Source organism: Oncorhynchus masou, chromosome 23, assembly GCF_036934945.1.
Source record: "Oncorhynchus masou masou isolate Uvic2021 chromosome 23, UVic_Omas_1.1, whole genome shotgun sequence".
Lineage (NCBI taxonomy): Eukaryota > Metazoa > Chordata > Actinopteri > Salmoniformes > Salmonidae > Oncorhynchus > Oncorhynchus masou.
Genome location: NC_088234.1, coordinates 22,409,166 through 22,435,705, shown reverse-complemented (window position 1 = coordinate 22,435,705; position 26,540 = coordinate 22,409,166). Strand labels below are relative to the sequence as shown.

The 26,540-nt window shown below is 42.7% G+C and overlaps 2 protein-coding genes across 3 annotated transcripts; one reads left to right on the top strand and one right to left on the bottom strand.

The window, feature by feature from the left end:
* Positions 1–1,995: 1,995 nt before the first annotated feature.
* On the top strand, positions 1,996–15,717 carry sst5 (somatostatin 5). 2 transcript variants are annotated; one of them, XR_010451137.1, is made up of 6 exons: positions 1,996–2,537; positions 2,805–3,111; positions 5,189–7,037; positions 7,141–7,218; positions 9,416–9,650; positions 14,186–14,496. XR_010451137.1 is itself a non-coding variant. In XM_064931636.1 (6 exons), the coding sequence occupies exons 5-6, from the start codon at positions 14,505–14,507 to the stop codon at positions 15,588–15,590; spliced, it is 327 nt and encodes a 108-aa protein (XP_064787708.1). In that variant the 5' UTR covers positions 1,996–3,111; positions 5,189–7,037; positions 7,141–7,218; positions 9,416–9,650; positions 14,186–14,504; the 3' UTR covers positions 15,591–15,717. The 2 variants fall into 2 exon arrangements, 1 of the variants encoding a protein (XP_064787708.1); XM_064931636.1 differs by adding an exon at positions 15,396–15,717 and having other exon boundaries at positions 1,996–3,111; positions 14,186–14,636.
* A 414-nt stretch (positions 15,718–16,131) lies between these two features.
* Positions 16,132–25,536, bottom strand: trip6 (thyroid hormone receptor interactor 6). The gene is given in 11 exon segments (XM_064931635.1): positions 16,132–18,418; positions 18,578–18,698; positions 18,931–19,109; positions 20,093–20,262; positions 20,412–20,505; positions 20,660–21,069; positions 21,072–21,240; positions 21,456–21,566; positions 21,858–21,988; positions 22,300–22,510; positions 24,996–25,536. Coding segments are annotated over 10 exon segments (1,719 nt in total). The 5' UTR covers positions 22,502–22,510; positions 24,996–25,536; the 3' UTR covers positions 16,132–18,286.
* Positions 25,537–26,540: the final 1,004 nt, after the last annotated feature.

Below are 26,540 nucleotides of genomic sequence, written 5' to 3'. Positions count from 1 at the left end.
TTGATTGCAGGGGAGAGGTGTCGTCTCTTAGAGATTGTAATTCCAGAGGAGGACCAGGTTTCTGTGATGGTGTCAATTATATTAATGTGACCTGTTCAGGTAAGACATTACTATTATTGTGAGATTTATTTGTACATTTGATATATATCTAACCTGCAAAGAGAGGTTAAAATGTTAATTGAAGGGGAATGTGTACCAAACCAATGATAAGGCTATCTTCACATCATGAAAGGTCATGTTAATGTTCATTTCTCCTTTCTCCTCTCTTCTCCACTCTCTTTCTTCATCCCCCGTGTCTCTCTTTACTCCTCTCTCTCTGTTTCTCTCTCTCTCCACTGTCTCTGTCTTTCTTTCCTCTCTCTCTTTCTCCTCAGATCTCCAGGCTCAAAGTGTCAGCCCACCAGGTTGGTAGAGTATAAATCTACATCTATATCAAAGCAAATCAAATATTATTTGTCACATGCTTCAAATACAACAGGTGTAGACTTTACCGTGAAATGCTTACTTACAAGCCCTTAACCAACAATGCAGTTAAGAAAAATAAGAGTTAAGAAAATATTTACTAAACAAACTAAAGTTAAAAAAAATAGAAGACCAACAATAAAATAACAATAACGAGGCTATATACAGGGGGTACTGGTATCGAGTCAATAAACAGAGTAGCAGCACCGTAAAAAAAAAAAAAGTGGAGGGGTCAATGTAAATAGTAAAGCCATTTGATTAGCTATTCAGCAGTTTTATGGCTTGGGGGTAGAAGCTGTTAAGAAGCCTTTTGGACCTAGACTTTTGGACCTAGACTGCTCCGGTACCGTGCAGTAGCAGAGAGAACTGTCTATGATTAGGGTGTCTGGAGTCTTTGGCAATTTTTTGGGCCTTCATCTGACACCGCCTGGTATAGAGGTACTGGATGGCAGGAAGCTTGGCCCCAGTGACGTACTGGGCCATATGCACTACCCTCTGTAGTGTCTTGCCGTCGGAGGCTGAGCAGTTGCCATAGCAGGCGGTGATGCTACCAGTCCGAATGCTCTCGAATGCTCTCGACTTTTTGAGGATCTGAGGACCCATGCCAAATCTTCAAGTCTCCTGAGGGGGAATAGGCATCGCCATGCCCTCTTCACGACTGTCTTGGGGTGTTTGGACCATGATAGTTTGTGGATACCAAAGAACATGAGGCTCTCAACCTGCTCCACTACAGCCCCATCGGTGAGAATGGGGTTGTGCACAGCCCTCCTTTTCCTGTAGTCCACGATCATCTCCTTTGACTCATGTTGAGGGAGAGGTTGTTGTCCTGGCACCACACTGCCAGGTCACTGACCTCCTCCCTATAGGCTGTCTCATCGTTGTCGGTGATCAGGCCTACCACCGTTGTGTTTGTCGGCAAACCTAATGATGGTGTTGGAGTTGTGCATGGCTACACAGTCATGGCTGGAAAAAAAATAATGAGTACTGTTTTATGGAACTACTAATACATCTCAACCACAAAGCATTACTGTTGTTGAAATAACAGAAGCACTGCCAGAATCTGTCCTCACCACTTTGTTTTCCTCTCTGCTGTTTACATTTGAATTATCCATCAGACTGGTGAATGGGACCAGTTCCTGCTCTGGGATAGTGGAGGCCTTTTATGAAGCAGCGTGGTTAGGTCTATGTTCTAGATGGTGAAACCTGACCAAAGCTAAAGTTGTGTGTAGAGAACTGGGCTGTGTGAATACTATAGCTGCATCTAGAGGACCTCCGGTTGAAGAGAGAAGAGGAGGAGTCAAACTTTTGGGTTGCAGGGGAGAGGAGTCTTCTCTTAGAGCATGTGACATCAGAGGAGGACCTGGTGTCTGTGATGGTAGATATTATGGTCATGTGATCTGTTCAGGTAAGAAACTTGTAGTGTTGTTAGATTTTCTCGTACATTACATTTGCATTCATCATATTGTTAAGGAAATGAGAACATTTCATTTAAAGGGATGGATAAATGTGAGACTAATTTTGACATGATATTTGTATTTGTCATATTGGTTTATGGGAGATGTGCATATCATTGTAGTTAAGATGTTATTAAAGTGAAGCTGCCTGATGGATGTCCTGCTGTACACGCCGTACTAAACAACAATAACAAGTACTGTTTCACGGAAGTACTAATACTTCTCAGCCACAGAGCATCAATGTTGTTAGAATATCAGAAGCACTGCCAGAATCTGTCCTCACGGCTGTGTTTTCCCCTCTGCTGTTTACAGCTGAGTAATCCTTCAAGATGGGTGAATGGGATCAGTTCCTGCTCTGGGACAGTGGAAGACTTTTATGAAAGAGAGTGGTAAAGGTCTATGTTTTTGGTGGTTTTGGGGCATGAGGCTAGCTAAGATTGTGTGTAGAGAGGTGGGCTGTGGGAATGAAGTAGCTACATCTATAGGACATCTGTTTTAGAAGGATAAAGTAGTTGTCGGACGGAGTTGTAGGGGAGATGAGTCTTCTCTGGAACAGTGTCGCATTTTTGAAGGAGGACCTGGTGCCTGTGAGATTTTATGAACGTCATGTGATCTGTTCAGGTAAGAAACTGCTAGTATTGTGAGATGTATTTTTACAATATATTTAATTTTATCGTATTTTTGTTATTTATTTCATTAAAAGAGAGGGAGATATGTGAGCTGCATTATTCCCAACCTTATCCTGAGTGACAAAAAAACAACAACATTTAACCTCAAACAGCATTAACCATAGCAAACTACAATATTTTATCCAACATATTTGTGTTAAGTCCTTGACAGTTTCATCAACAAAACTAATTGAATGTTCAACCAACTCTTTTTCTCCAGAATCTGTGCGGCTTGTGGATGGAGCTGGGTTCTGCTCCGGAAGAGTGGAGGTGAAGTCAAGTCAGTCCGGGGCCTCAGTGTGCGAAGCTGACTTTGACCGGCAGGATGCAGAGGCAATCTGCGGGGAGCTTGGCAGTGGGGCTCCTGCAGCTCTACAGGAGGGGCTCTATGGAGAAGGGCAGGGTCAGACCTGGGATAAAGAGTTCCAGTGTAAAAGCAATGAGTCCCTTCTCCTGGACCGTGACACCTCAGACAGAAAAAAATAACAACTGCCTATCTGGTAATGCTGTTGGACTCACCAGCTCAGGTAAGAAACCGTTGGTCACTCAATAAACATTGTTTCTCACCTACAGTATAATAGAATATGAGAGGCAAACATTCGGAAAGTTTTCAGACCCCTTGTTACGTTAAAGGCTTATTCTAAAATTGATTAAATTGTTTTTTCCCGCTCCTCAATCTACACACAATATCCCATAATGACTACAAATACAAAACTGAAATATCACATTTACATAAGTATTCAGACACTTTACTCAGTACATTGTTGAAACACCTTTGGCAGCGATTACAGCATTGAGTCTTCTTGGGTATGATGCTACAAGCTTGTAGCACTTCTATTTGGGGAGTTTCTCCCACTCTTCACTGCAGATCATCTCAAGCTCTGCCAGGTTGGATGGGGAGCGTCGCTTCACAGCTATTTGCAGGTCTCTCCAGAGATGGTCGGTCAGGTTCAAGTTCGGGCTCTGGTTGGGCCACTCAAGGACATTCAGAGAATTGTCTCGAAGCCATTCCTGCCTTGTCTTGGCTGTGTGCTTAGGGTTGTTGTTCTGTAAGAAGGTGAACCCAGTCTGAGGTCAAGAGCACTCTGGAGCAGGTTGCAGGTTTTCATTAAAGATCTCTCTGTACTTTGCTCCGTACATCTTTGCCTCGATCCTCACTAGTCTCCCAGTCCCTGCCGCTGAAAAACATCCCCACAGCATGATGCTGCCAACACCATGCTTCACTGTAGGGATGGTGCCAGGTTTCCTCCAGACGTGACACTGGACATTAAGGCCAAAGAGTTCAATCTTGGTTTCATCAGACCAGAGAATCTTGTTTCTCATGGTCTGAGAGTCTTTAGGTGCCTTTTGGCAAACTCCAAGCGGGCTGTCATGTGCCTTTTACTGAGGAGTGGCTTCCGTCTGGCCACTCCACCATAAAGGCCTCATTGGTAGAGTGCTGCAGAGATGGTTGTCCTTTGGAAAGCTTCTCCCATCTCCAGATAGGAACTATGGAGCTCTGTCAGAGTGATCATCGGGTCTTGGCCACCTTCCTGACCAATACCCTTCTCCCACAATTGGCCAATTTTGCCAGGCGACCAGCTCTAGGAAGACTCTCCATTTAAGAATGATGGAGGCCACTATGTTCTTGGGGACATTCAATGCTGCAGACATTTTTTGGTACCCTTACCCAGATCTGCGTCTCGACACAATACTGTCTTGGGGCTCTATGGACAATTCCTTCAACCTCATGGATTGGTGTTTGCTCTGACATACTGTCAACAGTGGGAACTTATATAGACAGGTGTGTGCCTTTCCAAATCATGTCCAATCAATTGATTTGATCACTGGTGGACTCCAATCATTTGAACACAATCAATGGAAACAGGATGCATTCTGAGCTTAATTTCAAGTCTCATAGCAAAGGGTCTGAATAGTTATGTAAATAAGTTATGTCATGGAAATAAGCACTAAGGACCCCAGAGTCAAGCTAAATGAATTTGTTCACGCCAGTGGAGAGATTACAGACAAACACCACTTCGTGTGGAAGTTTGTCAGAAGTTCTGACGAGGTATTTCCCCCTCGGCATATTTATACTATCGCTATACTACGGGTTACACACAGATAGTCAAGTGCATCCTTTGTCTGCTGCAGAGGAGGAGAACACCTGGCAACCACAGTCTAGGCGTTCAGCCAATATTTCCACTCCCGCTGAGCCGACCTTGTGAGAGCAAACCTCAGACACCCTGTCCATCTACAACAGGTGCATTTTTAAGTATGCAACAGGTCAAACATGTATGATAAGTGTAAGACACTGAATAAGCAGAAAGAGACTTCCACTACAGGTAGAATTCCACTACAGGTATTTCTGTTTAGAATTTTTTTGACATTTGCAAAAATTAAATAAATAAAAAACGTTTTTGCTTTGTCATTATGTGGTATTGTGTGTAGATTGCTATAGATTTTTTTTATTGAATCCATTTTAGAATAAGGCTGTAACGTAACAAAATGTGTAAAACGTCAAGGGGTCTGAATACTTTCCGAAGGCACTATAGGTGTGCTTTTGTGAGAAAATAAGTATGATTACCATCTCTCTCTTCTTTTTCTATTATTTCCTTTTCTCAGAGGTTGATTATGTGAGGCTGGTGGAAGGAGGCAGTCGCTGTGCTGGTGTTGTGGAGGACTGTGGGAACTGATGACTGGGAGGATGTGGCTACAGTCGTGTGTAGACAGCTGGGTTGTGGCTCCACTGTTTCAGTACTACCTGGTGGTAACACCATTAAAGGGATTGGAATTGGCTGTGCCTGCACTGAGGGAGTGTAAAAGACCATAATGTCTTGACTATTCATTCATAGTGATCTGCTCAGTTAATAACAAGTTAAATTACATTATACAACGGGTAAGTCCAATCCTGAATGCTGATTGGTTAAAACTGCATTCCAGCCGGTGTCTATTCCGCAAGTTTCCACGGCTAAATCTATGATATTAAAATGCCTATTTATTCTGTTCCATTGCGCAATCCACTGTCTCAGCAGCCCAGCCAAGCAACGTATAAACTTCATCTCCACTATAAAAAGCATCTAGACATTATCTCACATTTCTTTCAGACTAACATTTAGTTTTCAAAGAGATTTGTATAAAACTTGCTGTCTGTCTCTCCGACATTTGCAACATTGTTTCAATATTCAAATTTGATCTCCTGCTGTCCCATGGTAAAGAACGTGTCGCCTGTCGGGACGAGACAGAAAGGCTGGCAGCGTTTCTCAGCCTGTCGAAATCATGAATCAGTTGGCATCATTTTTATGGATATATACAAAAAAAAAACTGAAAAACGTTAAAACGAAACGCAGCTAATTTTCAGTCTTTCCAGCATCAGTTAGAAGTGATTGTGTTATCTTTGTTGTTGGCCAGCTCCTCTGAACAACAGTGTCCTGACGAGTGAGCACATTTTCTATGCCAGACGAAATCGCGCGTCATTACCTTATTGTTATGGATGTATGCAAATCAATGTCACTAAAAAACAGCTTAAACAAATACAAATGAAGCTACTTTGCTGTTCTGGCTGCACTTTTTGATGTGACTGAGTTAGACATCTAGCAAGCAAAGGATAAGAACGTTGCTCGTCAGAACGGCAATGTAAGATTTAGAACGAACGACTGGGTCGCGACCATACATACAGAACCAAAAGACTCAACGCGTCTCTAGCAACCCTAGATTTGTGTCGGGACTAAAGCTTGTGGAAGGATGAAGTAGCATGAATAAATTCATCAAAATAAGTTTTTAATTAAAATATGTAAATCATTTTATGAATATGTTGGTAAGAAGATCCGAGGCTGTAAACCAAAGTTGCTTCAACAAACTACTGAGTAAAGGGTTTGAATACTTATGTAAATGTGATATTTCAGTATTTTTTATATTTACTACATTTGCAAAAATGTCTAAAAAAGTTTTTTTATGGGGTATTGTGTGTAGATTGATGAGGGGGGAAAACGATTTAATCCATTTTAGAGTCAAGGGGTCTGAATACTTTCTGAATGCACTCTGTTGTCTTAGTGACTGTAGGCCCACTACTTATGTTGGCCTGTGAGGAGGGGCGGCTAGCACTGTTACATGCTGCTGTTATTGTCATATCACAACGAAACCAGTTGAATAGGTTCTTCCTGTTCTCTTTTATTGTTACAGATCTCCTGGTCCAGCCTGATATCTCTCTGACTGACTCAATGGGAGGGGTCTTCAGGGGCCACCAGGGGCCCGCCATGTTCAGGGGCTACAACTTCACCATCACCTGCTCCACTCAGCCATAGTACCCAGAAGGCTCCTTCCTCCTCACGTTCACCAGCTCAAACAGAACCCAGACAGCTGTCAATGACTGCTGCCTTCCTCTTCCCTGCTGCAGACGACTCCCACCAAGGGGACGACAGCTGTGTTTTTGAGAATTATGTTTTCTCCCATAACTTCTCCCTCACTGTCACAGGTAACAGAGCATGAACCAGAATTATAACTTTGTCATTGACAGATTTCCCACAGAGCTATCTGATGATGATCAGTCCCTTCATGAAACGTGTTTCTGTTTGCAGCCAAACTTCATCATCAGACACCTTGTAGTGCTGCTGATCCTACTGACAGCCAACACCACCTCCTACCTGTACTTCAAGGTAAAGACATTAATTCAGACGTGACAAGTCAAATGTTTGTATTTGAGCAGATTGATATTTCAATTGTTGTGAGGGGCTGATTTGTTATGGGGGTGTCCCCCATTTTTTTGTTTAATGACTGATTGAATATATTTGTAGTCTGGTACAGTAGATAACAGTCACAGATACAGTCTAGTTATGTCATTAACAGTTATGTATCCATTGGGGGAGGGAGAGATGGACATATATAGTGTATATACACTGAGTATACCAAACATTAGGAACACCTTACTAATATTGAGATGCATGAATTTAATGCTAAGAGTGTGCAAAGTTGTCAAGGCAAAGGGTGGCTACTTTGAAGAATCTCAAATATAAAATATATTTTGGTTTAACACTTTTGGTTGCTACATGATTCCATATGTGTTATTTCATAGTTTTGATGTCTTCACTATTATTCTACAATGTAGAAAATAGTCAAAATAAAGAAAAGGCCTGTAATGAGTAGGTGTCATATATATACACTGCTCAAAAAAATAAAGGGAACACTTAAACAACACAATGTAACTCCAAGTCAATCACACTTCTGTGAAATCAAACTGTCCACTTAGGAAGCAAAACTGATTGACAATAAATTTCACATGCTGTTGTGCAAATGGAATAGACAACAGGTGGAAATTATAGGCAATTAGCAAGACACCCCCAATAAAGTAGTGGTTCTGCAGGTGGTGACCACAGACCACTTCTCAGTTCCTATTGCATCCTGGCTGATGTTTTGGTCACTTTTGAATGCTGGCGGTGCTTTCACTCTAGTGGTAGCATGAGACAGAGTCTACAACCCAACCAAGTGGCTCAGGTAGTGCAGCTCATCCAGGATGGCACATCAATGCGAGCTGTGGCAAGAAGGTTTGCTGTGTCTGTCAGCGTAGTATCCAGAGCATGGAGGCGCTACCAGGAGACAGGCCAGTACATCAGGAGACGTAGAGGAGGCCAACAACCCAGCAGCAGGACCGCTACCTCCGCCAGGTTCACACTGAGCACATGTGACAGACGTGACAGAGTCTGGAGACGCCGTGGAGAACATTCTGCTGCCTGCAACATTCTCCAGCATGACCGGTTTGGCGGTGGGTCAGTCATGGTGTGGGGTGGCATTTCTTTGGGTGGCCGCACAGCCCTCCATGTGCTCGTCAGACCCCTTGTGAGACCATATGCTGGTGCGGTTGGCCCTGGGTTCCTCCTAATGCAAGACAATGCTAGACCTCATGTGGCTGGAGTGTGTCAGCAGTTCCTGCAAGAGGAAGGCATTGATGCTATGGACTGGCCCGCCCGTTCCCCAGGCCTGAATCCAATTGAGCACATCTGGGACATCATGTCTCGCTCCATCCACCAACGCCACGTTGCACCACAGACTGTCCAGGAGTTGGCGGATGCTTTAGTCCAGGTCTGGGAGGAGATCCCTCAGGAGACCATCCGTCACCTCATCAGGAGCATGCCCAGGCATTGTAGGGAGGTCATACAGGCACGTGGAGGCCACACACACTACTGAGCCTCATTTTGACTTGTTTTAAGGACATTACATCAAAGTTGAATCAGCCTGTAGTGTGGTTTTCCACTTTAATTTTGAGTGTGACTCCAGACCTCCATGGGTTGATAAATTTGATTTCCATTGATAATTTTTGTGTGATTTTGTTGTCAGCACATTCAACTGTGTAAAGAAAAAAGTATTTAATAAGAATATTTCATTCATTCAGATCTAGGATGTGTTATTTTAGTGTTCCCTTTATTTTTTTGAGCAGTGTATATACACACACAACTGAACAAAAATGTAAACGCAAGGTGTTGGTTTCATGAGCTGAAATGTAAAAAAAAAAAAATCACTGAAATCTTCCATACGCACAAAAAACATTTTTTTCCCAAATGTTGTGCACAAATTTGTTTTATCCATTTGTGAGCGTTTCTCCTTTGCCAAGATAATCCATCCACCTGACAGGTGTGACATATCAAGAATCTGATGAAACAGCATGATCATTACACAAGGTGCACCTTGTGCTGGGGACAATAAAAGGCCACTTTATAATGTGCAGTTCTGTCACACAACACAATGCCACAGATGTCTCAAGTTTTGAGAGCGTGACTGCGGGAATGTCTACCAGAGCGGTTGCCAGATAATTGAATGTTCATTTCTCTACCATAAACGGCCTCCAATGTGGTTTTACAGAATTTGGCAGTACGTCCAAACGGCCTCACAACCGCAGACCAAATGTAACCACGCCAGCCCAGGACCTCAACATCCGGCTTCTTCACCCGTGGCATCGTCTGAGATGGCGGGTGACGGGCATGGATCTTTATGTCAATGCCATGGAGATCGCCTCTCTGCGCTCCAGAGCTGAAGCCGGAGGATAGTAGCCCAGGGGACGGAGTAGGACAACAATGATCCCACACGCTGATCTGATGTAAGTCCTGCATTTTAAAATCCATCGTCAGCCGCGCAATTGTGTATAAAATGTGGTTCAAACTTCAACAACAAAAGTTCAGAATGTGTTTATACATTTATAGCCTTGGAAGAAATCTTAAAGGAGTGACTGCAAAAACCCTTACTCTTTTTTGTATTATTATTGTTTTGACATGTATAACTTTTAAGAGACTAACTCATTTATACATTGTATTGCTTTTTGCCTTTGTTTATGTTGCATATCCTATCCTGTATACTCTAAGATTCTTTATCTGGAAGTGTTACCATATATTATTATGACCATCCGCCGGCATTCAATCCGATTGCACATCGTAGCACGCTTGTCATCTAAAGCTATAATCCTTAATTAGGGAAACTGACACGACCATTTGGGATGTTACAACAACAAAGAAGTTACTACAAACAACAAACACTAGTTGACATCATTACAGGCTTGATAGAACAACAGAATATGTACTGCAATTAGTTTGCACCACGCTGTCGGAGGCTCCTCTCCTCCGTTTCTCTTCCCTTTCAACAACAAGACAAAAACAATAACAAAGGCCCTGGGGCGAACAATAGGCTGTTTCCCCTAACCTGGATCTGTAAAGGTCATTTCCGATTGAGCCGACATCTGCTGTCTTTACCGTGAATGTGATCTCCACGAATGCAGAAACATTGCCTTTAAAATCAGCATGGTCGACAGCACTCTACAATCGGATTAAATCCTGGCCTTTTGTATTTTTAAAAGGGGGACATTTTTTTCACAAGTTATTTTGGTTGGTTGTTTTGTTTTTGTTTATCTCATGTTATTCATGATAAATGTTATGATTTTAATTATGATGTATATTATTGTTATGATGCTAGTAGTACAGTGCATTCATAAAGTATTCAGACCGGGCCTCCCGGGTGGCGCAGTGGTTAAGGGCGCTGTACTGCAGCGCCAGCTGTGCCACCAGAGACTCTGGGTTCGCGCCTCTGGGTTCTGTCGCAACCGGGAGGTCCGTGGGGCGACGCACAATTGGCCTAGCGTTGTCCGGGTTAGTCGGTAGGGATATCCTTGTCTCATCATGCACCAGCGACTCCTGTGGCGGGCCGGGCGCAGTGCGCGCTAACCAAGGTTGCCAGGTGCACGGTGTGTCCTCCGACACATTGGTGCGGCTGGCTTCCGGGTTGGATGGCGCTGTGTTAAGAAGCAGTGCAGCTTGGTTGGGTTGTGTATTGGAGGACACATGACTTTCAACCTTCGTCTCTCCTGAGCCTGTACAGGGGTTGTAGCGATGAGACAAGATAGTAGCTACTAAAACAATTGGATACCACAAAATTGGGGAGTAAAATATATTAAATAATCAAAAAAAGAGAGTATTCACACCCCTGGACTTTTTTCCACATTTTCCACATTCTAAAATTAAACATTTTTCTCAAATCTACACACAATAACCCAGAAAAACAGAGCGAAAACAGGTTTTTAGAATTCTTTGGAAGCCATTCCTCAGTAAAAGGCACATGACAGCCCGCTTGGAGTTTGCTAAAAAGCACCTAAAGGACTCTCAGAACATGAGAAACATGATTCTCAGTTCTGATGAAACCAAGATTGAACTCTTTGAACTGAATGTCAAGCATCACGTCTGGAGGAAACCTGGTGGTGGCAGCATCAGGCTGTGGGGATGTTTTTCAGCGGCAGGGACTGGGAGACTATTCAGGATTGAGGGAAAGATGAACGGAGCAAAGTACAGAGAGATCCTTGATGAAACCTGCTCCAGAGCGCTCAGGACCTCAGACTGGGGCAAAGGTTCACCTTCCAACAAGACAACAATCCTAAGCACACAGCCAGGACAACGTAGGAATCTTTGAATGTCCTTGAGTAGCCCAGCCAGAGCCCAAACTTGAACCTGATCGAACATCTGACGGAGCTTGAGAGGATCTGCAGAGAAGAATGGGAGAAGCTCCCCAAACATAGGTGTGCCAAGCTTGTAGTGTCATACCCAAGAAGTCTGGCGACTGTAATTGCAGCCAAAGGTGCTTCAACAAAGTACTGAGTAAAGGGTCTGACCACTTATTGTAAATGTGAGATTTTTTATACATTTGCAACAATTTATAAAAACCTGTTTTTGCTTTGTCATTATTGGGTGTTGTGTGTAGATTGATGAGGAAAATGATGTAATTAATTTTAGAATAATGCTGTAACGTAACAAAATGTGGAATAAATCAAGGGATCTGGATACTTTCAGAATGCACTGTATATGATGTTATTATCTTATGATCTTTGGGTTAGAAGGAAAGTATTGTTGGCCTACTTAGTATGATATACAATCGATTGATTTGCATGCAACAATCAAATGAATGAATCAATAGATAAGTAAGTAAATATAGTGCTATATTAATGACCCCAAAGGTATTGTTGACAAGATTATCACATCCACCGTATGTGTGATGTGAGTTCAGATCATGTTGCTGTTGTTATTTACTTTCCAGATGAAGACCTGTTGCTCTCTAAACTGCCATTTAATATACACAAAAATGATGAGCAGGAGAGCCATACAGTAAACAGTACACTAGATGGCAGCAAATCGACCACTAAGACCCGACAGGAATGAGGAGAAATGAATATCTACACTGTAGGCTACTGCACTGTACTATCAGAAATAGTGGAGTCCTACAGCCCCAATATAGGCAAATACAATTGTATATCTTAATTGTTATTCCTATGTCAAAAAGTCATGGGCTATTTGTAGAGACATGATAGTCGTGGTATAATGGCCATATACCACACCCCCTTGGGCCATATTGCTTAATTATAACCTGATTATTAACACTTTAAACCAAAGCCTAGGCGACTCCAAAACAACTCTTCAGGTCTCAGGCAAGGTTACTCATCACACAAGTGTGGTCAGTCACACCAACACCTATAGAAGGCGTCTCCACGGACCTGTTCAGGTGGATGTAATAACATAGAATGTTCAGATAGAAATGTATTGTGTAGAGCAGACATTAGAAACAGAATGAATAGAGCAGAGACTAACGTTCAGAATGTTTCACATCACTGAATACACACCAGTTCTCCAAAGAAGACAGGTAGGTTGTGATGAGGACTGGAGGTGGTGTGGTGGCAGTACTGTAAGGACCCCACACGGGCTGTATTAATGTGCCCAGTGGGATGCCTGTGGCCATGACATCCCCCATCTCCTTTGGAAATGTTAATGAGGGCCAGAGGTGACATGAAGAAATGAGTAATCAGAACAAACAGTGCATCTCCCATGGTGCCAAGGGGCAACGCCGTCAGGAAAGGTTAGACTTCCTTCGTTCAGTGAGGTATCTGTCTTTGCTACCAGCTATTGCTACAGTGGGGTTTTATGAAATTTAATTTCCCATTCATCCTCAAAGAAGTCAACAAAATCAATTCTGACGTACCACTCCAACCAGGCCAACTGTTGACAGTCTGGTTATCATTTGAAATCATGAATAACATTGCCCGGTCAACAAGTAGAGTAGAATAGTGTAAAGTCTGGGACATTTAAGTTGTCAAACCAGTAGTTCACAGCAGCTCACACTTTAACTACAAACAAAAACAAATATAGAAATAAATAATGTCCCACATTTAGGGCTCAATTCAGTCTTTAAAGCTGAAGCGTTACAGATTCCGCTGTAATTTACGATTGAGCCGACGTGCAGCATTCTCTGTGAGGCCAGTCTCTGCTTCAAGAGGGAACATTGCCTTTAAACTTGAATCCCGCTGTAATGCTAAACTTCCGCGATGCGGATTGAACAGAGCCGCCAGGCTGCGTTTACACAAGCAGCCCAATTCTGATCTTTTTTCCGTTAATTGCTCTGTTGTCCAATCAGATCTGAAAAACACCTGATGTGAAAAAATTACGTGATTGGTCAAAATACAAATTAGTGGAAAACATATCAGAATTAGTCTGTCTGTGTAAACGCAGCCTCAATACGCACTTACATCTTTGCCCTTTGGCTGATAAATTAATGCTTACTTCTTCTGGGTACATGATGGGGGTGGGGAGAAGAAGATGGAGATTAGGGGGTGGGGGCAGTGGGCAAACCTTCCGATTAACATTTGAGTCACTCCATATCATTAGCAGCTCTGTGTGGCGCATTAGGACCACACATCGTGCCGGAGACGCACCAGGGCTGGTGGGGCTAATCTCAACTGACGCAACACCCCTGGGCCTGGCTGAGACAGACGTCACCCTCCGTCAACACTAGACTGTGAATGAGTCCCAAATGGCACCCTATTCTACTCCCAAAAGAGTGCTATTTCAGACGGGTCCTGGTCAAAAGTAGTACACTATACAGGGAGTATGATGCCATTTCAGGACACACTATCAACATCACTGGGCTCGGGGTTTGTTTAGATCTGAAATGCCGCTTGTAATGCTGTGTTGTTTGCCATGCCCACTTCACACTTGTCAATTCCATGTCACAACTTTGCAGATATTGGATGTTGGACAGATGTATAATATTGTTTTGTTCTTGTGACTGTGTCAAACCTCTGTGACCTTCTTTACTTCTTCCCTACAGCTAGTGACCCCCATGACACGCGCACACACACGTTCTCATCAACCAATCACATCCCTGTATTGGTACGAGGAAGAGCCAAGGATGAAGAAACCTATATATTGGTGGCGCCACGCCACTATTACGTGACACTTCGACAGGGCTGTGTTTTGTGTGTGGACCAACGGCCATCTTCCTTCTCCGACATCCAGACGTTGTTTTGTTTTCCAATAGGATAGTTGTTGAACATCTGGTCAACATCCAGATTATCGCTGCTGAATACAGCATTGAAGGATACATTCGGTATACAGTTTAACCAATAGGAAAGGTACAGACAGGGGAGATGCTGTGTTCCCAGCTGCAGGTGTTACTGGTGGCTCTATCTGCCTCAGTGTTCCTGGCGAGGGTCAGCGCCGCTCCACACAGAGACATGCTCGCTGAACTACTGAGAGCAGATACAACCAAGGGCAACGAGGTGAGTGGTTGACTCACTGTTGTGTGTGTCAATTGCCTCATTTATAACCTTTGTCTTCCACTTATCCACATTCTGATTGTGCCCACGTTGCATCTATATGGTAGTGAAAAGTTGCTTATCTGCCCCCATTGGGAACAGATATCCTGGTCCCTCTCTGTGTGCAAATTATTTAACATATTCTGTCAATGATTTTACAGGGCGCGGTGGTGATTTGAAATGCTGTCAATGTCCAGATCACAGGTGGTTAGTGGCATCTTAATTGGGCAGGACAGGCTTGTGGTAATGGCTGGAGCGGAATCAACATTAAACACATGGTTTCTATGCGTTTGATGCCGTTCCAGCCATTATTATGAGCAGTCCTTCCCTCAGCAGACTCCATTGGATCCTTTCTACACTTGTAAGATATTCAGACACACCTCAGGAGGTAGATCGGATCACAATGCGTCTTTTAGTCTACACTCGTCTAAAAATGTGGACACAATCAGAATGTGGACAAGAGGATGCACGCTCGGACCATGTATAAATGGAGCTAATGTTTTTATTCTGTAATATTCAACTCAATGGTCATACAATTTCAAGAGGACTAGTCATATTAAATGACCATAACTTCTACTTATTATTTATAAATTATTTGATTAGGCTTCTGATGATGTTGTGTTCCATGACAACCATAGTGTTAATGTCCGTGGTGTCAGTTATTCCCTTTCTTGGATGGACAATGAAGTTGTATTTTATGCTATTATATTCTTTTCCTAATAGGATCTCTCCCGCACCCTCCTACTGAAGATAATGTCGGACCTGATGAGCACAGCCGTGGGGGAGAACGAGGTCCTACCGGACCTGGAGGAGGCACTCGGGGTGAGAGAGGAGGTGGTGCGCCAGCTACCCCTCTCCCATCGGGAACGCAAGGCTGGATGCCGGAACTTCTTTTGGAAGACATTCACATCGTGTTAACTTGCCAAGCAGCCTCTTCTTTGTGCTGGATCATTTGAAGACTTATTTCTTGCAATGTCACAAATGTAAAATGACAGCTACTTTTCCTTTTGCACTGTTCATGTTCAATTAAAAGGTCTAGAATGATGTTGTTGGCAAGTACCGGATATGTATTTTTCAAGGGTTGGTTGTCTAGCAACTATAGCAACCCGTGCACAACTATGGGGCAAGCTTAGATTGTTGACATGTAAGCTATATTTCGCCTTTACTGAAAACAAATACATTTGTATTTAAGAGACAAGTACTCATTATGCAATCAGTACAGTTGTTGGTTAGCTAGCTAGCAAATTTTATCAATATTGGCATGAAATCATTCAAGACATGGTATCAAACAAGCCACTTCCCACATGGCAGGTTCTTTACATTCTTCCTAGCAGCCATCCATATTCACAACAACGCGCTGGCTTCTGCTGCACGGAAGCATGCATATCGTTTTTGTAACGTTGTCAGCTAACCCATCTATAACACCGAATAGGTTTTAGGTTAGGGTCTAGTACAGGGGTATATGAAAAGATGACAAGGTGTAGTTTGCTGAAAAATAGGGATGGTTTATTGTATTGATTATGTACTACAATCAGCATTAGGGGGGAGGGGGGGGGCAAATGCACACACACCCACTCACACTTCAAACTTGAGCCAAATTGTACAAACCACCTGCTCAGTACAAAAGCATTCTCCGCTTGTATTCCTCACATGGACAGATCGATTATTCTGCAATACAGCAATGGCTTTAAACCACCGATTCCACTTGTCAACAAAACATGTTGGCCATCAAGGCCACACGTTTGAACGATTGTACCACGAGACTGAAGGGAAAGCATGAGATGGTAAAACAGAAAGAACATGTCATCATAGTTAATATTTCTATAGCCTTTCATTGCCGTTCTCTTGTACTAATCAATATGACACTGGAACATAAAACATTTACACGCAGCGATGACCATAAAACACGGACTTAGAAACAATGAGTATATAACAGGAGTTGAAATAAATACGCAAAAGTGGAAAATGCAACTCACAGGGCTCACACAGAGATCTTCATATCTTTGTGCTCAGAGACAAACACTGAGGGAAAAGGATCAAGTACTGTGATTCCAGACAAACACAGATTTGGGTTTTGAAGGCGTGTGAAATTAAAAAGGTGTTCAAGCCTTCAAAATCATACGAGCCGTTTTTACATTGCAAAACAAATTAAGACAGCGGGACGGCGAAACACAAAGACAAATGACATAACAAAACAATGTGAGAAGGACTCCAATGTATCAGAGGTGCTTCAACATGGCCGATAGTGCCATGAGGATATGGATTAGCGACGCAAATCTAACTCTTAAGCTAAAACAAAAACCCATAAAGAACACAAGAGGATGAGATCCCTGTTTCTCAGTAAGACAATTGCATTAGACTTCATTGCACCTTCTTCACCATTGTAACAGTCAAGTATAAATCAACACAAATGTTAAAGAGAAATTATATTATAATAATAAAAAGCGCATTCAAATTATGAAGATGGGGTTTGGAGTTTTGGCTGGCTTTACAAGTAACATTCTCGGAAATGCAGTACCAATTATCATGATGCAAATCGCTGTTCTGTTTTGACAAGGCAAACTTGTCAGCTGCCAAGTTATCATCTTGACACAAACGGACTGTTTCAACATTAAATAGGGTCACAGCATTGACTTTAACGATCTGCTCTTTATGACTACCTAATCTTTCTTTGTCCTCTATTCTATTCACAAATCAATCCAACTACAGCTACTTCCTCTCCTATGAAACGTATGCAAACCCATTCACTCCATAACCAAATCAACCCGCAACATATGCTCCGTCACAGATATCATTTGCATATGTGCGTTTTTTCATGCGAGGCAGTTCAGCGTTTTTTATTGACTTTAGTGGCATACAAAAAATATATATGTTCCATTATCTGGACTGGTCAGATGGCAGGAAGATATAGTCTTCCTCAATCCTCATCATCACCACCTAATTTTCCTACTTATCGTCAATATCCATCAATCATTATTTGCCATTATAGAGCTCCTTCCATGTCCCCTCTATGTCTGGCAGGATAGAGCATAAGACATAGTGTAGGACATGAAGGATTAGTGTGACATAAGCAGTGGGTGGAGAAGGGGGAGGGGGGTTAGTGCAGCCCCTGCTGCCTGCAGGTCAGAGGCTCTATACAATACTGGTATGTGCTGAAGGGTAGGGGATAGGGAGTATTGGTACAGGATACAATATAGAGGATAGGTGATAGCTAGTATAAACCAAAGGACAAGGATTAGGGAATTGTGGTGGAACTTGTTGTCAATCCATGTTACACTACCCTGTCTTTAACCTGTAATTATGTATCAATAAACCTAGTCAAGTGAAATTAAATAATGGCATCATATTGAAGACTGTCATAGGCAGTTTGAGGTGACGGTACTACTGATTCCACAGCTTTGGGCATCTGAAGAACGAAGATTGACTAGAAGAGTATGAAAAAGTAGAGAAGGACAAAGTTGCCCTTAGTTTAACATTTCCCCCCTTGTGGTTAAGGTTATGATTTGGAGAGGGGTGAAACTGGTCTCAGATATATTCGTTAGGGCAACTTCTACCTCAGAGCAGGTGAAAGTAATGGAAGGATTGCGGGGTCAGAGGTGACGTCCCTTAGTTGGTTAGCAGTCAGTGGAGATTTTGGCGGAAAGGTCCTGGATGCGGCGGGCGCTGCAGCCCTTACACAGGATGTGACCATCCAGGGGGTAACAGCCTCGCCCCTCACCCTCGGAGGACAGGAGCAGACCACACTCCTGGACAGAGAAAACACAGGGTAAATACAGGAACACTGATTGGGTTTAACTGAATGGCCTTTGTATATCTGATGTGACATCCTGCCAAACTGTAAACGTCATTCAACTTGAGCGAGGTATTTCACTAACAAGGACACACACACTCACACTACTACTCACCTCACACACGTAGCAGTTGACGTGGAAGCTGCGGTCCAGCGCCACTATCCTGACGGTCTCCTCCTGTCCCGGTTCGGGCATGATGGCCTGGCCACACACTGAGCAGCGGGGGGCAAACTTCCTGTTTAGGACAGAAAACGTCAACACTAACATTACAACTCAGAGGGTGGAACACTAGAATCACGTTTTAAAAAAGAACCAATGGCTGAACGTTATCTCAAGAAATTAAAGTGTACATCTAAGTTTCATTGTTCAATGGGAGACTTGTGCTAGTGTCCCAGTTCATTGTTCGTCTAAAAAAAAAGTACAGGTAATATCTGGCCCGGAGATATTCCATTTGTTGAGCTGCTGACCTGTGGAAGTCATCTATGCAGTGAATCTGGGAGGTGGCGTCCACAGTGAAGGGAACCCCGTCCAGGCAGCAGCCACACACCACACAGTTGAAGCAGCGCGGGTGGTAGGCCTTTCCCATGGCCCGCAGGATACGGTCCAAGATGGGTTTGGAGCACTTAGAGCAGCGCTCTAGGGTACTCTGAGAGAGGCAGTACAGGTTCAGACAAAATAGTTTGTGTGTGCATGTGTGAGATATTGGTGCCGAGCAATTAACCAAAATGTTGGTTCTTTTTTGTTTTTCAAACAACTAACTGAGCGACGTCGGTTCAATTATTGGAAATGTTTTTTGTTCTGTGAGCTCAATGCGTATATTGAGCAGTTTCTCTAGAGATAAATAGGTCTTAATTGAAAGGAAAAAATGTAAACCTGCAAACACTTGGCCCTCCATGGAATGATTTTGACACCCCTGTTTTACATAGTTTAGCGCAGAAAACATGGTAGAGAGCAGTTGCTTCGAGAGGTATTATATAAAAGCGATTGATAGTTGGTATTCAGCAGGCAATAAAAGTATGCCTTATTTACTTTGAAGAACTTCTAAAATAGTGATTTTGTCAGGCAGCAGCTCTACAGAGCTGAACTGCTCATTTCAAATCCAGCCACATCTCAATTGGGATTAGGTCTGGACTTTGACTAGGCCATTCCAAAACTTCAAATTTGTCGCTATTTAGCCATTTTCATGTAGACTTGATTGTGTGTTTTGGATCATTATCTTGCTGCATGACCCATCTGCGCTTCAGCTCACAACAACTGAAATATTTTATTCAAGTAAAGTCATGTGAATAAATTATGCTTAATAGGTGATGGGTAGTCACTACCATCATGGAACTTTTATAAATTGTTTTATTCTGTTTTGCAGCATTCAACCCCTAGTGCATTATTATTATTTTTTAATTATAATCAAAATCCGCAATTATATTCTAAATAATCGAACCGAAAAGACCTCAAAAAGCACTAATGGCTCAGCACTAGTGAGAGAAGCCAATATATATGGAGAAAGACGGCAAGAACGGGACAAAGATGGATGGAGAGATCAACTGATAAATTCAGGGAATACTACTAAAGAATTTAGAACAAAGAGAGAAGGAGAAGCGATTCTCAATACAAAAAGTGATAGCAACTCACAATGTAACAGCTTTCGCAGTAGCTCTTCTTGTCCAGGGCGTAGAAGGGTTGCCCCCGGAGACGGGCGTGGCAGGTGATGCAGGTGAAACACTCCACGTGGAACACCTGCTCCATGGCGATACAGCCACTGCCGTCGCCAAGCACATTGTCACCGCAACGCGCACAGCGACCTGATAGTATGGAGGGAAAAGAGAAAAGATGAGACTAGGAGGATAAGAGATTTTTACTCAGATGGAACATCTTGTGTTCAATTTAAATTAACTTTGTAGCCCAAGGGGAAATTAAGAGTCCAGTCAACACAAAGGACATAGGGAAGTACCAAAGTATTCCTCTGTAGGTGGGTGATTCATGTCATACACCAACTTCTTAGTGAGCCGGTCCAATTCCTCCTCTTGCCTCGGAGCTGCTGACCCCTAATGGACAAATATGATTAATTATTCATTATTTCCCATTCAGATTAGTGAAACCAAGAGACTGAGGATACAAGTACTCAAAAAGGACCATACTTTAGAAGCAGCAGAGCATGCTGTAGAGTAGATGACCTCTGAACTCTAGACAGACACTCACCTTGCTGGGCTGATAGGCGGGACTTGGGGCCTCTCTTGACCCTGGTTGGTGATTCTCCAGGCCTCTCTTGGGCGTGGGGCCCTGGTTCCCTCGCCCTCTAGACCCCCCGGGGATCTCCTTGTAGCCCCCATCAGAGTGCAGCTCCTGGGCTTGGGATGCGGGATGGGGAGGGTACCAGCCCTGGGGGCCCGTCTGGTTCTGGGGTGGGGGGCGCGAGGAGTGCTGGTGGGGCGGAGGAGGGGTGTAAGCCTGCTCGGCTTGTCTACCAGTTTGGGAGTAGGTGACAGGCTGGGCTGTTTTGACCTGGACGCTGAACCTCGGGCCAGTAGGGGTCGAAGAGGTGGTATAGGAGGCAGGGACGGGCTGAGGGTAGGGTTTGGACACCTGGGCGTAGGTGTAGTCTGGCTGGGGGAGTACTGGGGAACCTGGTGGGGATCACTGGGGTATGGGGGTGCTGGATGGTACTGGGACTGGGGGGGGTAACCCATGGACGGCCTGCCCTGAGAGAGTGCTCCTGGCTGGCTTGAGGTTTTGTAGCGGTCCCCTGAGATGTGTTTGTTGTAAGGCACGTTATCATACAGCTGCAAAGGAATGGAACATCAATATTTTTTGGGGCCTTTTTTATTTCAAATGAATTACTAACAAAAACTCAGGCGTAAACATCCAGAAGAACCAGTGATACACTTTCAGCCAGATATGTTTTCTTTTTAATGTTTTAATCGGTCAGTTATATGTTTGTGTATTACGTTTCTGGGGAATCATTTATTCCTCATTTGTAGTCAGTCAGGTAACCTACCTGTGTGCTGTTCTGTGGATGGCTGTCCAGATCGGCCAGCATGCAGGTGAGAGAGTCAATCTCTGCATCGAGGTTGGAGTGTTGTCCACTTGGCTTCTCAGGTCCACGATGCTGAAATCACAGAGCAGGATCACACACACACACAAAGTTGCATGCCTTTATAACATTTCACAACAGGAGAAAGATAGAGCAAATGTCGTCTCATTACTTGTTTATTTGAATATTGGATTTGAGCAAATGTCATGCTCCATGACATTACAACAATCGTAACTAGCCTATCTACATGCAATCAGGTTGAAAACCTCACTAATCTTAGTCTGAAAACCACACTGAACATCGTGGCGAAATGGAGCAATAATCAGTGTGGATTCCAGGCTACAAAAACAATTATGTCCCACCTACCATTAGCTCATAGCTGTCCATGTGAGGGTTCCAGGACCGGTCTTCTTTGAGCCCGTGGGGAGGTGGTTGGTAGTAGTGGTCGTTAGATTTAGGGTGAAACCCTGTGTCCTCTTGGTGCTGCATGGGTCCACCTTTACAACAAATATGACACGGTACACTTTACATTTACAAACAAGACCATAATAACCATAATGTACACACTTTACATTGACACATAATCAAATAGTCTATCAATATTGCGCCAGTTCTAATCACCAAAGCATTGGTGTACTCAATCTTTTATCAGTTCTAACTCTCTTCTACGTCAAGGCTTGAGCTAAGTTTTCACTGACATTTAAACTGTTATCAATCACGAAAGTTATCACAGGATTTCATTTTACCAATGTTTAGCACAAAACTCAAGCCCAGTGTAACGTAAGGCCCACCACCACCATGTTCCTACCTGTGGGTCCAGTAGCCATGTACCTAGTGGCCAGTCCTCCTCCACCTCCTTTCTGGTCATAGACCCCATACTTGGGCCGGGGGTCCGAGGAGACCTTCATGGGCGGCTGTCTGTACATGGCTGGCCCAGAGTGGGACATTTGAGGAACAGTTCTCTCTGGGCTACCCAGAGTCCTTGGCGGCAGCCAGGTGGGACCAGACATGTCAGGGTTCTGAAAAGAAGGTTGTTGTGATTAAACTGCTATATTGTAAAACTATAGCAGAACAATTATATTCCTGTATTTAGGACAACGGCAGAACAATTATGTTCTTATTTCTATTACACCATATTGGATGACTGTCTTTCATATAACAGCGATAGGTTTAGGCTACAACATGATACTCAAATGTTCCCTATACCCATCATGAGGTTGCTACAACCTAGCCTATCAATTCAAGATTACAAGGTATGTGCACACAGGTCGAGAGAAAAATTTGCTGACATAGGGTGTGATCAATAGTTGCAAACGAGAGTCTCCATTGGACAAATTCAGGTATGTTTATCCTCATTTTGTTCCATTTAAGAAATGTTTTTCCACAGAATCGGCGGAATGAATACACCCCTGATCACACGTAAACACTTGTGGACGTCAATCCACAACACATCAGCTATGTAACCAGGCAACAAAAAAAAAAACTTTCCAAGCCAAACGATATCATAACTGCTACACACAGCCTACATCTCTGGCACAATATTAGTTCAAGTAACGTCATAGTCAACATAGCTAATATAACTAAAGTGTTAGTAAACCTGCAACAGTGTGCAGTCAATAAGCAGTTTAGCACTTACACCGGCAGACCCCGGGGGCAATAAATTAGTCAAACCAAAAGCTTACCTTGACTTGGAAGAGTTCCAGTGTTGTGTTAGCTAGCTGGCTATGACTATCCAACATAGCATCCCTCTGTTTGAGCAGAGTGTTTGACTAGGCTAAACTAGCTAGCTGCATTTGCCAGCTAAGTGAAACTGAAAAAAAAATTGAAATCTCTATCTGGCTCCTCCATTTTTGGAAGAAATTAATTTGTTCAAAACTGTTCAACCATTGTCTTTCTCTTCGAGTCAACTACTCACCACATTGTATGCACTGCAGTGCTAGCTAGCTGTTTCTTATGCCTTCAGTACTAAATTCATTCTCTGATTGGGTGGACAACATGTCAGTTCATGCTGCAAGAGATCGGTTGGAAGACATCCTCCGGGAGTTGTCAGTTACTGTGTAAGTATATAGAAGGGTCTGAGAACCATGAGCCTCCTAGGTTTTGTATTGAAGTCAATGTACCCTGAGGAAGACTGAAACCATCTGTCCTCTGGATACACCATGGTGCTACCTTACAGTGTGCGGTTGAGGCTACTGAAGACCTCATTTGAAGTACAGTATGTTTTAATCAATTATTTGGTGTCTTGATTATATTTAGTATAGTTTTATCTTTAAAATGATAACTTTTTGTTCTGTTTTACAGATTTGTTTTTCCTCCTGAAAATCACTGAGGAGGATGGTCCTCCCCTTCCTCCTCTGAGAAGCCTACACTGGTATGTATATTTACGTCAGAGGTAACCACTGGTCTGTATATTTGTGTCACAGGTAACCACTGGAGTGGAAACCAAGAGATGCTTCAATCTGGGTTTACTATGGCAACTGACACACAGCAGTTTAATAATAGGCTCATAGTTGAGAAGCAGGAAGATAGCGCCATTCCCAACCATAAGGGGAATTCCAACGGACAGACACACCAGTTCCACAGTGTGAGCCAACACACACACATACACACACGGGCACATACAAAATTTAAAAAAAAACACACAGAAATCTCACAGGTGCAAGACCCTTGGCTTGTTCCACCATTACCCCTGGGTCTTTATCCACTACAATAGTTATTGTCTCTGATGTTTACACTCAACTCTAAATTATCCCAAATGAAGTTGCAGTGACAAAAACAAGAGAGGAAACGTCTGTAATGATATGTGTCTCTGCTTCGGCACCTGGACCTGGTTTACAACAACACATTACACAAGGCAGTGGAAAAAAAAACGGAAAGGCTACAGCTGTAAGGGTGGGACTGTGATTAGGCCTACAGTCTGATTGTTAGGCAACAACATTCTCCACAAAACTTTGACCATGACAGCCCTTTATGATGATCATCATTAGCATCTATACATTTTATCTTACTAAACAAACACATGTATTTAAAGTGCATTGCATTATTATGTTCACTATAAGTGAATGACCAGTCAGAGCCAACTCTACTGCAATTGAGCTGCTGTCCCTCCTTCCACAGGCCTGATTTAAACCTAAATCCGGCTGAGCGGACACTCAAATCCGAGGATTGGTGGGCCGGAAAATTAAATCACAGCGGCTTTATAATTCTGTGATTAAAAACATTTTTTTAAAGTCTTACGGTGGATTGTAAGACCACTATTCACATAAACTATAACACCTAGCCAACTTGATATCAGTTGCCTAATCATGATAGCACACTTATATGAGCGAACTGTCAAACGGGAATTGAGAGCTGGAGCGCGATAGAGATACATTGTTGTAGCAATGGCAATGCTACATTGTTGCAATTCTAGCCTACTAAACTTCCGCAATCAAAACAATAACACTTCTGCGATTGGGAAGTGTTGTATGCTATGAAGAATAGGCTAGAATGGGGATATCCTACCTCTTAAAATCCAGAATCCTTATGTCTTCTCGTCTTCATACTCATCTACAAACGAAAAACATGTCACAGTGTAGCGACAATTAGGCTATTTGGGTCAATAGCCAGATCACATGCAATGCTAAATCGTATAGGCCTATGGCATTGCACCTTTCGAAACGATAAAAACATTGCTTTGTCAAGTTTTGCAGCGGCAAAGAAAATGTGTAGGGTAGTTAGTAGTAGACAAAAGTATTTATGTTCAGAAAATTACAATATTTTTCGGATTTAAACAACAAAAATTATGCAGCGTCAGTCTAGGAATATCAAACCGGCAGTTACACTGAAGTTAACATGCGAGATTAATAGAGAGAAAATTACAACATTAGCCTAACTTGATTTGTTTGTTTGAAGAGATAGCTGATCTACAGCGTCTAGGCTACACGATTAGCCTACTTCCAAGAGAACGCTACACTTGTTGCACACAAACACGCGCAATTAAACAATTGAACTTATTTCATGTGTTTTTTAGATAGGGTAGAATAAAACTCGCTCATAAAAATTAGGCCTACTTTCTATTGGGGTGTATTCATTACGCCAATTCTTTTGCAAAACGTTTTGATGGAAAAACCGTTGTCGGCCCCTCCCTGTTTCGTTCCTTTTGTTTCTTAAACGGAAAACGGTTTCCGTTGCAAGACGTACTGAACACACCCTTGGTCTAGATTCGGTAACTTACTTTCTCATGGATCCCGTGTTTGTCACAGGCCGAGCTTAGTGATCTGCGTGGAGGATCATTTTCTCCAGACTTACTTATGCAGCCCAGTCCCTACATCTTGACAACAAAATAGGTAAAGCGGTTGATCTGATGCTTATCAACTTAATCTGGAAAAATTGTACACATTATATTAGGAAATCTGTCATTATGAACACATATGAATATGGTGGTCTCAAATTTGTAGATTGTCCTACTTTGAATAATACTTTTAAGATAAATTGGGCTAAACATATATTAAAGAATCCAACTTCAATTTTATGATCCTTTATTTTATTTTTTTATTTTTTCCATCTTTATTTAACCAGGTAGGCCAGTAGGTAGGCCAGTTGAGAACAAGTTCTCATTTACAACTGCGACCTGGCCAAGATAAAGCAAACAGGTGCTACACAAACAACAACACATAGAAGTTACACATGGAATATATTTTTTATTTATTTTACCTTTATTTTACTAGGCAAGTCAGTTAAGAACAAAATCTTATTTTCAATGACAGCTTAGGAACAGTGGGTTAACTGCCTGTTCAGGGGCAGAATGACGGATTTGTAACTTGTCAGCTCCGGGATTTGAACTTGGAACCTTTCGGTTACTAGTACAACACTCTAACCACTAGGCTGCCCTGCCGCCCCATAAACAAACATACAGTCAATAACACAATATAAAACAATCTATATACAGTATGTGCAAATGATGTAAAATAAGGCAGGTAGGATATTGTATCCATTCATTATGTCACAAGTTGCTGGACTACATTTGTCAATAATATCTGTTGGAAAAAAGTCTGGTTATTACCACAC